The sequence below is a fragment of the Canis lupus genome, chromosome 15 (assembly GCF_048164855.1).
Source record: "Canis lupus baileyi chromosome 15, mCanLup2.hap1, whole genome shotgun sequence".
Lineage (NCBI taxonomy): Eukaryota > Metazoa > Chordata > Mammalia > Carnivora > Canidae > Canis > Canis lupus.
In genome coordinates, this window is record NC_132852.1 from 55055766 (window position 1) to 55070457 (window position 14692).

The 14692-nt window shown below is 51.6% G+C and overlaps 1 protein-coding gene across 3 annotated transcripts in view; it reads right to left on the bottom strand.

Moving 5' to 3' along the window:
- The window catches only part of LOC140605280 (transient receptor potential cation channel subfamily V member 5), a 33962-nt gene that overhangs the window by 18157 nt on the left and 1113 nt on the right, over positions 1–14692 (bottom strand). For 2 of the 3 annotated variants that reach the window (XR_012007981.1, XM_072777527.1), the window contains exons 3-11: positions 12588–12712; positions 11982–12194; positions 9786–9883; positions 9498–9620; positions 8898–9035; positions 8564–8662; positions 8310–8485; positions 7814–7960; positions 5706–5918 (exon numbers count right to left, since the gene is read on the bottom strand). Coding sequence is in view for 1 of the 3 variants with exons in the window: in XM_072777527.1 (XP_072633628.1) it covers positions 5706–5918; positions 7814–7960; positions 8310–8485; positions 8564–8662; positions 8898–9035; positions 9498–9620; positions 9786–9883; positions 11982–12109 (1122 nt within the window). In the remaining 2 variants the exon portion in view is untranslated. Of the gene's footprint in view, positions 1–5705; positions 5919–7813; positions 7961–8309; positions 8486–8563; positions 8663–8897; positions 9036–9497; positions 9621–9785; positions 9884–11981; positions 12195–12587; positions 12861–14692 lie in introns of those variants that run through there. The other variant, XR_012007980.1, reaches the window with a different exon arrangement.

Here is a 14692-nt window from a genome sequence, read left to right on the forward strand (position 1 = left end):
GGATTTTGAGATTTGTAGCTCAAGGTCACCTAAGTGGGCCTGGCTAATAATATACTGAGAAAATACTCTAGCCTGCTCCTCTAAAAATAGATGTCTTTCAGTAATGACTGGAATTCTTTACATCATCATAAGGCTTGGAATTTCAGGAGTTGTCAACAGCCAAATCCCCTGAGGAGGCTGATCATTCATACTTCATTGAAGTGAGCCTAATGACCTTGCTCTCATTTACCAGCTGGCTGAGCTCATCGCCTCGCCTCGAAGGAAATGCCCAGAGGAGGTGGGCATAGCAGAGTCAGAGTCACCTGTACCAGGGCGGAGACGGGCAGGGAGCACAAGCAACCCAGAGGAAGTGGGAAGACAGCAGAAACAGTGCTCAAATTCTAGTCCTAGACCTTCTTCTCCTCCTGGAAACCCTAGATGGCAAAGGAATGAAGTTTCCAGAACGTCCTGCTGGCTCGTAATGAGGAATTACTCTTATCCTCTAGAGTACGCAGGGGTTCCTAACCAGGGCTGCTCCTCATGTTTGGTGTCCCTCATCCTGAGATTAGGAATAGCTGGACAAAGTTGAGAGTGTGGCAGGTGCTGGGGGCTCCTCAAAACCAGAGCCATGAGTTTCTCAAGCAAAGGGACCTCTAAGAAAGAAGACTGGGTTCCAGCACATCACTCTGGAGAGACAAATGGCCTAACTTGGTAGTTAAAGGTAAAGCAGATCAAAACCTGATACCAGTGCTGCCCTTAGGGGCTGCTGAGTGTCTTTGCCAAAGTACTTAACCTCTCCTGGCCTCAGGTTCATTGTCTTTAAAATGGTGATACTTTTCCTTAATAATTAGGGTATCTATGTGGATTAAGTGATAAAATGCATTGTCATCCAAAATATGGTCCACAGAATCACCACATCAGCATCCCCCCAGCAGCTAGAGATCCCAGGTCTATCAGAATCTGCATTTTAACCAGCTCTTCCAAGCACTGATGAATACATGTAGCAAGCCCTCAGCACGAGTTATTTTTTACCTCCTGGCCTTCCTACTTCTGTTTATCTCTTTTCCTCCCTAATTTGCTGTGCTGGTCCCACAAAAAGGTGGTTAGGGTCCCTGAACAACAGTGTGTAGAGTTGGATGACAACTGGATTTTCAAATAGCTGTGGTGCTTTGGATTGTTCAGACCTAGTGAGGAATAATGATGTGTAGACAAATCACTCCCACTGATCATGACAGGTAAAGGACAATTATTATTATTTTTTTTTGCACAAAGCAAATTTTTAATAAACGATTCCTGAATTATTCAATCTGTTTGCTGATTTCTTAGTTATTCTTAGGACAGTGTTATTTCTCTTCTTCTTTTGTTAAATTTTAATTCCACTATAGTTAATATACAGTGTTAAATTAGTTTCAGTGATTCAACAATTTCATACATCACCCAGTGTTCATTGAGATAAGTAAGTGGACTCTTAACCCTCTTCACCTATTTCACCCATCCCCTCTGATAACTATCTGTTTGTTCTCCATAGGTAAATGTGGGGGGGTTTTTTGTTTTTTTTTTGGTTTGTCTCTTTTTTCCCCCTTTGCTTTGTTTCTTAAATTCCACATATGAGTAAAATCATATGGTATTTGTTTTTCTCTGACTTATTTCACTTAGCATTATACTCTCATTCATGCCATCGCAAATGGCAAGATTTCATTCTTTTATAAATGAATGGAAACCTATGAGTCATTCCTGCCATAGGCTGCTCTGTTCTCCTCTACATCTAATCCATGGTGCAATAGTGATGTCAACCCCCCAGCACATCTCTAGGCCATCCCACCATTATCTCTTGCTTGCTGAACTGTAACAGCCTCTTAACTGGTCTGCCCACATCCACCCTGGTGCTCTCAAACCTGTTCTCCACCTTACAAACAGACATTTTTCTAAATCCAAAGTCTCGTCAAGCCCCTCCTCCATTTAAAATCCTTCTGAGCTTCCCATAGAAAGCCCTTCTGACCTTTGGCATGGAAAGCAAAATCTTCAAGATGGCCTCCAAGGCCCTTCATGGTTTGAGAAGGGTCTGCCTGGACAACCTCATCTGGCAACTCCCCTGAGCTCCTGTGCTCTAGCACTAGCTCTTCTTTTAGTCCCCAGATGTTGGCAAAGTTCTTCCTGCCACAGGGTTATTGTGTGTGCATGCTTACTGCCTAGGACCAACTTTCCACCTCCAATTGGTATCCAGCTCTCGGCTTAGGTATATTCCTCAGGGACGCCTTCTCTGGCTTTTTTTTTTTTTTTAAATTTTCATTTATTTATGATAGTCACAGAGAGAGAGAGAGAGGCAGAGACACAGCCAGAGGGAGAAGCAGGCTCCATGCACCGGGAGCCTGATGTGGGATTCGATCCCGGGTCTCCAGGATCGCGCCCTGGGCCAAAGGCAGGCGCCAAACCACTGCGCCACCCAGGGATCCCCCTTCTCTGGCTTTTCAGCATGCCTACGACCCTGTTACAAGCTCTCGTAGCATCCTCTCCTTTTTCTTGTCATCTGAAACAATAATGTGAATTGTAACAATCACAGGTTGTGATGACATATCGATTCATTTACTTAATGTAAATCAGTCCATAGACTCCAAAAGAGCAGAGATCATGCGTGTTTTGCTCAGATCATTTGAATTCCTAATGCCTACAACAATGTCCAGGCTCCATAGGCTCTCTATGGTTATTTCCTTAATGAACAAATTAATGAAATTTTTTGGGGGGAAAAGGGTAAAGGAGAGATTGAGGAAATCTTCAGGAGACAGAGGAATTTCAACAAGAGAGTGATGCCCTCTTGCGGAACAGCCCATGAGGAATCTAAAGGATCAGAGTGATTGACTTAAGATTGGAAAGTTGTAGACAAATAGACATCAGAAATGGAAGCCAGTAGTTTTCAGCCCTGGCTGAATATTATGATGGCTCAAAGAGTTCTCAAAAATACCACTGATGGGGTAGGGGCGGGGAGTGCGGTGGTGTGGGGCTCAGCTTCGGATATTCTGATTTATTAGGTGTGGTGTAACTTAGAAACCAGTATCGTCACCAGCTTCCCATCTTGGTTAAAAGCCACTGATCTAGTAAGAGGTAGGATCTGTGCAAGGTCAAACAAATATTTGGTTTCAGAGTTAGAACTAAAACCCAAGCCACCCAGACTCCCACACATTGAGCTTTCTGCTCACCTGGAAATCCCAGAGAACTAGCGCTGCATCACATGTCGTTCTGTCCAAACCAAGGAGACATTGAATGGGGGTAGGAAATCAACTCAGTTCATTAATAGAGTTCCTAGAAAACTCTGGAAAAGCACAACTTTTATGGCTAAACAATGAGGAGTCAGAGAGAAGTCACCCCTCATATATCTCCAGAACTTGGAGACACACTGCATTCCATCCTCATATCTGTCTGCTTTTGTGTCATTTGTGCCACGCATATAAATAGCTGAGTTTTCCCTCTCGTTTCAACTGTCCTGAGAAGGTAACTCTGGGCTGCTCTCATGGAGCCCAGTGACTTCTCTGGATCCCATGAGATCCACAGAGGAAATCCTTCAGTGACAGAGAGAGCCCTCTGCATCCAGATTTATTAGTCTAATGGGAGAATAAAGTACTCATTTGTCTAAGATAAAGCTCCGTGGGCTAACCAACATGTCAATGGTTATATTGATCAAGTTGAGACACTACCGGTGCATTTTCATTTTTCCAAAACTCTCGAGTAATAAAAAGTAGAAAAAAAAGAGATAATTTCCTATTATTTAAGAAGTCCAGTATATCATGAAATCAGGATCTATCAGGTCATGGTGATAAGTTTAGGAGCCTCTGATGTTATCCAGATGGACTTACTACTGAGTGAGAGGACACAGAGATTCCAGAAGCTCAGAACAAAGTTCAAGGAGTAACTCCAAACCGTAGGGACCTTCCTTTGGTGGTCTTCGCTACCTGAACCCCTTACAAAAGCATTCTCAATCTCTTAGCCCTACCAAGAAAAGAACATTGGAAAGTTATGAGTCTTCTATTTGGGCCAAAGTATTTATCATCTAGGTGGAAGACAAAAGGGTCAAAATGGTAAGGGTGGGGGAGGAAAGAAAAAAAGAAGGAAGGGGAGGTGCTCTCAGATGTGATTCTGTTCCACCTGGTCCTGAGGCAAGGGAGTGGGGATCTGCTAAATAGAGACCACCCAGATCAAAGGAACATGTTAGCCCTGTGCCAAACAGCAATGGGCACGGAGAGAGGAGACTCAGAATAATGGATTATTCAGCATCACCCAACTCTGAGGCCAGAATGCTATCTACATTCTAAGTCCAGAAAATCCCCCAGGTAAGCTTGAGACAAAGGAAGACTTTTCAGACAACACCTCTGAGAAACAGGGCCTGGAATGTTGCAAAAGCCCAACTTATTCATTGTAGGCATTTCCCCCATTTTCAGTCTCTCGCCCACCCCACGGGCCATCTCCTCAACATCCTGTGTGGCTTCCGTGCCAGGGCCAACCTCCTTGCCCAGTTTGAGATGCATGGAACAGAGCCTCCCCGCCAGCTCACTGGTGCTCACTCTAACCAGGCAGCCGCATCACACTCTGAATTGCCCTCTCCAGGCAGCAAACCCGACTTTGCCAGACACCGGCTCTGGATCCATGAGCACACTGAGTTGATACCGAGAGGCAGCTGCAGAAGCAAGAGAGATGGAGTATCCTGACCCACTCTGGAGTCCAGTGAAGCTCTACTCTATTGCCTCTCTGGGTATTCCACTGACTTGACTCAGGGTTTTTGCTCCTTGACTGGGCAAGCAGCTTAGCTTTTCTTTCAGACCCAGACTTACTCTCTTCCTAGCCGAGGCTGCATCATACCTGCGGCTGGCCCATCCTGCAGAGAACATAGATCTCCAGTCACCTCACTCTTACTTGCCTGGCAAAATTCTTCCTCCTCTGTCTTTTGCTTTCTGCCCACATACCTGCACCCACTCTTGACTGTTTCAGGTCACCAGGACGACAACTTCAGTTACCCATGAACAGTAAACCAACTGAATGCAGCCATACTTGATCATATATGTTCAGGAACATTCATTAGAGTCTACTTGTCCTGTCCCCTACAAAGGAGAGAATTTGCTCCCTTCGACTGCAGACTCTTAGAGCTACTCTCTACCTCTACTGAGCCATCCTCACCACCCTGGGCCTCTGAAGGACACTGTAGAATAGCAAGCCTGCAGGCATCAAAGGAACCTCAAAAATCATTTACATCAACCTGCTACTTAATCCGGGCATCCTTCTGCAGCAGACCTCACGGGTGGTCAGACACCTGACACATTATCACCAATGCCCTCATGTATCGACAGTCCACAGAAGAGAATGCAGGCCAGGAGGGATGTCTGTGTTGCCCTCACAGAACAGAAATGGACTTAGAAATGGACTTAGAATGCAATTTTCCTCCCTTTTGAACAAGAGGCCTTGCAAATTGTAAGGAAGTTTACAAATGTATGATGTTTGTAATACTAAGCGTTCTTTCAGGGTTAGTGAGGAAACCCACAGCTCCCGGGGCAAGTGCGTTTTTACTCATTGGGTCACCTTTTTTCGTCTCCTATCTCATGGCGAATGTGTGTCTGGGTGATCAGGAGCCTGCAGCTGCTGGAGCCCAGTGAGTAGTGCCTTTGCTGGGGAGTAACCCTCTGCTCTCCTGCACCAGCACCCCACGATACCACTCCCCTCCGGCCTTTTCCAAGAAGTGTCACCTGCAGTAGTTTCTGCTGGAGGACGGTGTTATCCCGGGGGTCTGTGCGGTTGCCCATGCGGAACTTGAGGGGGCGGTAGATGCAGCACGTGGTGAAGCAGATCATATAGAGCGTGTACAAGGCACCCAGAATGTAGAAGTACCGCTGCCCATATTTCCTCCACTTGAAGCTAACCAGTTGCTTCACTGGGGTCTGTTCCAGGATCTGGCGAGCCTGTCATGGAAGGAGAGCATTGATGGGACTGACATAGTGGGGCGTGCAGGATTTCCCACCAGGTCCCAGAGGGCAGGGAGCTAACAGCACCATCATCTTTCCTCCAGTTAGACAGCCATTTCATTCACAGACAACTAGTCAATGTTGGGCCTCCTGTTAGTGCTGCGGATGATCTATTATAGAGGCAAACACAAGGCCCCATAGCACCAATGAGGGATGAGCGGTCATTAGTGGAGCGAGGCAGGGGCAATTAGAGATCTCTCCATGAAATAGCAGCAGTTACCAAGGCAGGGCGGTGAGAGAGGTCATCTCCAAATGAGGTGTGTCTGGAGACATGAGAGGACCCATGGGGAGAGCAGGCAGGAGTTATAAGGGGTGACATAGATAAGAAGCTGACCATTGCACATTGCAGATGCCACAGGAGGGAGCTTGAATGGTCTTTCCAAAGGCAATGGGGAGCATTGGGGGGTTCAAGCCAGGAAGCAGTCACATTTGCTTTGGAAGGAGAGGAGCAATAGAGGCCCAGGGGGTCAGATGTGGCCATAATCTCAACCCCCAGGGTGGGCTGGGGCTCTGATATGAGTACACATTGAAGGGGTTAAGCACACATCAGACCGTGGGATGGACGGGATGATGCATTTGAGAAAGTGAGAAAAGTCAAATTCAAAGCACAGCTGGAGGAACTAACCATTAGCCAAAACAGTATCTTTTCCACTGAACCCACAGGGAAGGAGAGGTGATGGGCGGTTGCTGATGTGTTTGGCAGGTCGGGGCAGACGTGGAAAGAGCTCCGGCCAGAGAGCCTCTGTTTGTGCCATAACTGTGTGGGAGTCTGGGCTTCTGATGGAACTAAGCAGGAAATCTGTGAAGGATGTAAGAAGGGCTAGGAATTTTGCTAGGAATTTTGAGGGAATGTTAAAGTAGCGGGAGCAAGGCGAGAATAAAGCCTGTGGGAGAACACTGAGAGCTCTCAGGGACCAGAGACCCAGGATTTGTGTTGGCACAATTCGCACAGAGAGACTGGGGTTCTAATTCCTAAGAAATCCTGCTTGAAGTTTATCTGGTTCCAGGAATATTCTCTGAGCAAGATCACACGAACTGGCCTTGCAAGCTTTCGTCTGTCAGCACTAACGAGTGTTCAAGCTTTTTGGTCCTAGAAGGGTTCCCAGGACTGTCATGTTGCAGATAAACAACGGAAATTATATCTTGCCACTATTTTGGAGGCTCCTGCTCGAAGCATTTTCTCCTCTCTGCTAGAGTCTTCATCGAAGTCTCATTTGACCCCGACACTCCATTCAGTGCTATCTGAATGGCATGAGTGGTCCCCCCACCCTCTGGAAAGCTCTCTTTCTGTTCATCTTCTTGGTAATTACCAAATCTCCCTTGAAGACCCAGCTCAAGCCCTTCCTCTGAGACGTCTTCTTATCCAGGACAAGTTTCTTGACCTTAGTTTTGCTGTCACTGTGCATAGCAAGACCCCTCCGATGGCATATGTCATACTCCATTGTGATTACGAAGGACAGGGACTGGAATGTGGGGAGGCAGACTGACACGAACTGGGATTTATTTATTTCTGTATTCAGTTCCTTGGACAGCAGCTGGGACTCAGAAGGTGTTCAAGGTGGAATGAATGAATGAATGAATGAATGAGAGGAAATGACTTCCATTAGGAGAGTCTCTCAGCTGAAATGTTCGTATGACAATGGCAAGCACAGGGGCCAGAGCTGGGCAGAGGGAAAATGCAGTCAGATTGGACTTTTCTCCCAAAGGCCCCATGGTTCTGTTCTCATCCCCAACTATGAAAAGGCAGGGAAGTGTCTGGAAACCAGGGTCTGGGCAAAAAGACCATCTTTGCTCAGATACTCAACACCCCAGGTCCACTGTGGCACCTGTACCTCTCGTTTCTTGGAGGAAACCACCAGCTCTAGAAAGGACACATCCTCTCCCCAGGAGTCGATCTCCGTGAGGTCGTAGAGAGTGGAGGTCAGCGGCCCGTACGTCCACTGGATGTGCTTCCGCTTCTGCATCAGGTGCTGGAACATCTGAGGGGACACGGTGCGAGCCCGGGGTCAGCGTGAGGAGCGGCCGCGGGAGCCACTCCGCTGGGAGGGCTGCTGCCCCCCACCCCCGGCCCCAACGACCCGGGCCCCACCTCCGTCGCCCGAGCCCCCCTGTCTCTGCTCACCCGTCTTCCCCACCAACCCTACAAAGATCTGAAGGACGAGGACAAGGACAGGCAGAGGGACCAGAACTTGGGTGACCAGAGCCGACACCCCGGGGGGACCTTCTCAGAGCCTCCCGGCCAGGGATGCCTGAGGCTGAGGCTGCGCAGGGCGCCCTCGGGGGAGCCGGAGAGAAGCAGGACCCCCGGGCCCGCCGAGTGTCCCTCACCACGGTGTTGCCCTCCACGCCGGCCAGCTTGAAGGGGGTGAGGCCCTGGTGGTTGGGCACGAGGTCCAGGGACTGCAGGTGGTCCCTGCGCCCATCATAGGACAGCAGCAGGTTGTACATCTGGCAGGCGAAGGTCTTGTTGGGCTGGAGGATGAGGATGTGCAGCACGGTGTTTCCTGGGGGAGGACGCGGGGTCACACGGCCGCCGCACCCCGGGCCCCGGCACCCCGGCTCCCCCGCAGCCCGGCTCTCACCCAGGGAGTCCTGGGCCCGGATGTCAGCTCCGTGCTCGATGAGCAGCCTCACGATCTCCTCACTGCCCACGCAGGCGGCGAAGGACAGGGGGTGCTCGCCTGTGGACACACGGGGCTCCTTGGCACAGGTGCCCGGTGGGAGGGGCACCGGCCACATCTCAGCTCTGGGCTTGGCGACGCTCGTCAGCGCCACCAGGGGCAGGGATGGAGCGAGGGCCCTGGGGAGGACTGGCTCTGGGCCTCCGCTTCCCCAGGCCTGGAGCCCTCCTCAGCCCACCCGCCCTGCTCTGGGCCCTCCCCACGCCCCTCCTCCCAGCCCGGGCCCCGCTCCCACCAAAGTAGATGAGGTTGCGGGGGCTGCGGCGGAAAGCGGTGCCCGTGGCTCTGGCAGAGACGCTGGCCCCGCGGGCAAGCAGGGCGCGCACCAGGTTCACGTTCTGGTTCACGATGGCTATGTGCAGTGCAGTCTGACCTGGCCCGGAGAGAGCCCTCAGTCACGGGGCCTGTCCTCAGTTCTCTCTGGGACAAACATCCCACAGGTAGACAAGAGGTCCCTGACAGGCCCTGGCATTGATCTGTGCCCTGGGCTCACACGGAGGCATGGGACTGAGGGCTGGCTCTACCTCACTGTCCCCTCCTCTTAACTATTGTGGGTAGGGTGTACATGTCATCACTCTGCTGTTGCTATGAAAGAAAGAAGAGTTTTGTCCTTTAGGGAACATGAGGGGAGTTGAAAGGAGATAAGGAACAGGTAAAGACAATCATGGATGCCTAAGGCCAAGGCCTGGACATCTGCATTCCTTCCAGCTCTAGGCCAACTTTCCTGAAGTCTCTGTCCTGCTTCCCAGCCCACACTTCCGAGGCCCATGTTAAGAGGTGACCTCAGATCCTCCCATGCCTGTCTCCACCTTGAATTCCTGCACAGGCTCCTCACCTACAAAAGGCTCACACAGGGTGGGCTCCTTGACCAGCTCCGGGGCGGCCTCCATCAGCACCATGGCGGCCTCCAGGTTGTCGTAGAGGGCCGCTATGTGCAGGGCCGTCTCCCCCAAAGCTCCTGGAGTGAGACAGGGGGTGGTCACACACTTCCCAGAGCCTCTCGAGGAAGGAGCTCCAGCCCCGGGCACCCCCCACCACCCCCTGCAGAAATCCTCAGCCTCTGGGGACCAGGTGGGGCAGGGGCTCAGGGCCCTTCTCCCATCACACTCAACCCTCATCCCACCTCTCTGTCGGAAGTCACAGTTCCGGTCCAGCAGAAGCTTCTTCAGGACACACAGGTCATTTTCCTTGGCTGCCTGAAGCAGTGGAGACTCTTGGATCCTGGGAGGAGACGAACACGAGTCAGCTAGAGGACGAATCAGACAGGCCAATGGCAGAGAGCGCGGATCAGAGACGTTCTCTACGTAGAATGGACGCGAGTCACACAACGTGCGCAGCGACGCAGAGTTGTTTGCTGGACTCTAGCAGAGGCTCCCCTGTGGTTGCATCGTTGTCAAGCTCTTCTCCAGTTGGGGGTGATGGGGGGGTGGGACTTGGGACTCAAATCTCAGGTGGGTGGGGACTCTGTGGGAGGCAGAAGGCCTGGCCCTGCGACCCTGACAGGAGGCCACCGGGCCGGGCTGTATCTTCTAAGCTGAGTAAATGTTTTCACCCCTGCTCCCAGGCCTGCTGAACCGGCTCTCCTTAGGCAAAGGATCCTTGAGAGACTAGAGGGGCAGAGGCACAGACGGGCCAGCTGTGGGGAGATTTGCAAGCTGCCCAAATTCCAAATACCCCTCAGGGCTGCTCAGATACATGTCCCCACCGTGGCCAGGCGGGACGGTTCTGGAGTGGGGTGCGGAGGATCTTGTCCCTCTGCTTTAGCCTGCTCCTGACCGAGGAGGACCATGGCCTCGGGCTTCTCTGAGAGCAGAGCAGCTGGGAGCCAGAGAAGCTCTGTGGAGACAGCCAACCTAAGGCACCTCCTTCCAATTAATCTGTTTCTCCCCTGCCTCGATGAGCCAACCAGGAGATAAAGGTGAGGCCCGTGCTCCCAAGGTGAACACAAGGCAGGTGAGGGCTGTGAGGGAGAAATGAAAGGCAAACAAATTGACCCGTGCAGTCCCCAAGCCCCCAGACCCTCTCTCCCAATTGCCCTGTGAGCCAGGGGGAAGAACTTTTTTATTTAATAAAAAAGCTTTTTATCTCAAGGTGAAGCTTGAGTCTGTCCATTAGAAAAGCGCTCTCGGGAGGCACCAGCAGAGCAAGGGCCAGCCCCTTCTCCATTTCACCTCCTGGGAGTACACCTAAGACTCACCCCCTGTTGGGGGGGGGTGCGCGCCACACACAGCCTTAGCACCCAGGCCTCTTAGCCCACTGCCCTCGGCGGAGGGGGAGGTCCAGAACCCAGCTCTCTCTGGAAGACTGCCTTACTCTCACCCCAAAGTTCGGAGGGAAGTGGAGAGGCCAAAGGTTCCCTTACGGGGCCTGGGATTGGGGGTAGGTAAGCAAGCAGAGAGCCTTTCCCAAATGAGGGCTCAGATTGTACCCAGGGTCGGCAGCACAATCTGTGAGGAAAAGTGCAAAATGAAAATGCAGGACTCCTTGTTCAAAAATTAAGCATTTCAAGCCGACAACAGCAGTGCATTAAACTAAGTGCAGGGCTTTGCCGAAGGCCACCTGCCTGCAAAGCTGGCCTGGCTGGACCCCAGACCTGCTGAAGTCTGCTCACTCAATCCCTAGGCAGCTCTGATGGGTGACAAGCTCCCCAAATGCTCTGAGGCAGAGGCCCACCTGCAGGATGCATCCCTGAGGTGGCCATTTTTCCATGAAATGACCCGTCCCCGGGGGTACCAGCCCCACCTGACCTGAAGGTGTCCCAGGGGGCAGGCAGGGGCCTCCTTCAATCTCCCTATCCTTGGGATAAGGCCTATACACATTAGTGTCTCAATAAAAGGTTTAGATAAACCGAGTCTCCCTCATCAGCCGGTCTGCTCCAGGTGGCCTACAAAACAGCTCTCCTCCCCTTTTGCGCACAGTCAACTTTCATTCATACTAATGGGAATTCCTCACTCTTTCTCCAGGCATCAAGTCTTCAAAAACCTACGGGATCTCATGCCTTCCCCCCAGTCACTTGTTGCCCATCGGCCTGCACCTGCCTATCTCCCCGCTTCCATTCTGTCCCCCACACCCCTCCACCCCCCAGGCAGGCAGGTGAGAGTCACGGTGTCATTTTGTCCCTGGCTCTGAATCTACGTGGAGTCCCCTCCAGCCCACGCAAAAAGGCAGCTGGGGTCTGTAACAGGTGGGCTGGGTACACCCAAGTGCCTGGCCTTGAATGCTGGGTGGCTCCAAGGGGGAGATCCGCCCTGGGTGGATCGGATCGGGAGGGCTGGGAGCTCGGTGAGGGGTGGGATGCAGCATGACTGGGGCAGCCTACCTCTTCTGTTGCAGCATGTGGGCCTCATCCACGTGCTGATCCCAGTCTTGCTCTCTGACCAGCCAGGAGGCCAGAAGTTTCTGGAGTTGGACCCAGGGTCCTTCTGCCTTAGGTAGAGGAGCCCCCATATCTTCTCCTTTCAGGTGCTGGCAGGTTAGGGAATGTGGTTAAAGGAGCCCGTCTGGGACTCCTCAATCCAGGAGGAGGCGGAGTCTGTGTGGAGTTGGGAGTGAGAGTGAGTCTATCTGCCCTGTGACTTGTGTATGCAGCGTGCAGCTCATGGGATGTGTGTGTGTGTGTGTGTGTGTGTGTGTGTGTGTGTGTATGTGCAAGCATGCACACACCTGCAGGCACTGAGGGGAGTAGGGGCCCTGCCAGGAGAAAGCAGCTTTACCTAGAGGAGGAGGAGCTCTTTCTAGAGAGCCCCTGGGGCTCAGAACCTGCCCTAGAGCTGGGAGGGGCCGGGGGAGGGAACTTCATTCCTGGCAGTGGGCTGGGGCCACAGCTGAGACAGGGGAAGGTGCAGGAGAGTGAGGCACCAAAATATAGAGGGGGAGCAAGGATGGAGCCCAGAAGGTGGGCCCCACAAGCAAGGTGAGCACTTACTGGGATACCGGACAGTAGGAAAGTGAAGCCCGTCAACTCAGCAATCCGACAGGTTCTGCTTTGAATTCTGGCTCTCGGCCCTTACGGATAAGTTAGGTGAGCTTTCTGGGCCTCGGTCTTCCAATCTGTAGAATCGGGCCAATAGTTGTACTGTCTCCTGGAAGTGTCCTTAAAAGCACGGCCCTAAGAGCTGAGCTTGGGTCTCCTTCCACAGATAAGCTCCAAGCCCTGAAGGGCTGGCTGCTTCGCTGTGTTGTGGTTGTCTCAGTCCTCAACCCTACAGCCGGCCTCCTGGAGGCTTCCAGTCCACCCGCCGCTGAGAGACTCAGGAGCTGAGCCAAGGTGGTGGACAGAGAAACCTTGGGACTCTCTCCAGGAATGAGTAGGCAGGACGACTGAGGACAGATGACCTCACTGTCGTGCTTTCTGATAGGATGGGTTCTATTTCTCTTCTTATAAATACATGTTATTGAATTGGAGTCATTTAGGAGGCCAACGAGGTACACAGGAATAGGCTGGGGGCTCTCTTTATGTTTTAATGAGGAGACAGAGCACAGAGAGGGAGGGTGATGTCCTGCGGCTGCTAGCAGAACTAGAACGGGATTAAAGTTGGAAATTCAGCTCCGAATCACCTGCCACCACTTGTTTCTCGGGAACCTTCTGCCTATACAAATGTGAGAGACTTGGGAGGACTCAGGCTAGGGACCTTCCCCCTTGGGGGGTCTTCAGGAGCAGAGGACTCCCCCTTCTTTTAATGTAAGGTTGAAGGATGGACAAAACGACCTTTAAAGAAAGAGAACTGGAAAGAAGACAAATAGGAAAGGAGGAGATGCCAGAGACAAGGGGGAAGCATGCTCTCACCCAGGGAATGGGGCGGTGCCAGCCAGGAAAGGGGAGGCGGTCACCTTGTAGGGCAGTTTTCTGCTTTGCTGGGGGTTGGGGCAGTGTGGGGTGGTAATGGCCTCTGAAGCCTTGGGACTTCCAGTCTAAGGAGATGGACGAAGCGATAAGCTTGAGGTGGGGGTTGTAGATGCGCTGATAAGCGGGGGCTGGCAGAGGAAGGAGCACCTGCCTGCCGAGGCAATACTCAACCCATAAAGCTAATCCTGGAGGCAACAGGGGCAGGGAGGGGCTAGCCCGGTCAGAGCCGCACAGAGCAGGTGTGCAGGGGCTCTCCACCAAGGGCTCTGTCCTTGGGTCCAGGGTGGGGGGAAAGAGGGGGGCCCAGGAACAGGTCCCCACCTCTGGGTCTCCACCCGCTCACCTGCCCAGGCCCACTGCACAGGCTGCTTCTATGGGGATAGTTTTTGATAAATATGGTACAGTACTGTAAACATATTTTCTCTTCCATATGATTTTCTTAAAATTTTTCTCTAGCATACTTTACTATAAAAATACAATATATAATGCAGAGAGCACACAAAATCTGTGCTATTTGACAGTTTATGTTATTGGTAAGGCTTGTGGTCAACAGTAGGCTGTTAGTAGTTACATTTGGGGGAGTCAAAAGTTTCACTGGGAGTTTTGACTGTGTTGGGAGTGGGCGGGGGGTGGTCAGTGCTCCTAACCCCAGGTCACTTTAGGGTCAACTCTAGGGCCTAATCTTTAAGGAATTTCCTGCTTTCCTGTGGCTTCTTCCCCTCACTCCTCCTCCCTTGGCATATCCTTCACATAACCCTATTTTTCCCTCCTCCTTTTTCATGCCCTCTTAGCCTTCCACCGACACAAACACCTAGGACCACTCTCCCTCAGGTAGCAGCATCTGTGCAGTGATCATGGCCCCGGGGGCCCAGGAGCACCTCACTACACTGTCAAGTCCCCTTGATGCCAAAGCATGACCTGGATCTTATTTTTTAGGAAATACTCTCCCACTCCACAGCCATGTCAGGAAAGGGTTTGAATACTACACTTTAAAACATCAATAATGATTTTCACTGAATGGTGGAAATATTATCCCTTTTTGCTTTTTATACTTTTTAAATACTTTTGTAATAAAAAAAAATGAAATGCAAGGAATGGTGGTCAGTACAACCCAGTTCTTTCCACATCAGCCTGCCCCATCCCCAGGTGCCCTCCCCACCCATATGCACAGAGCCTGAGATGGC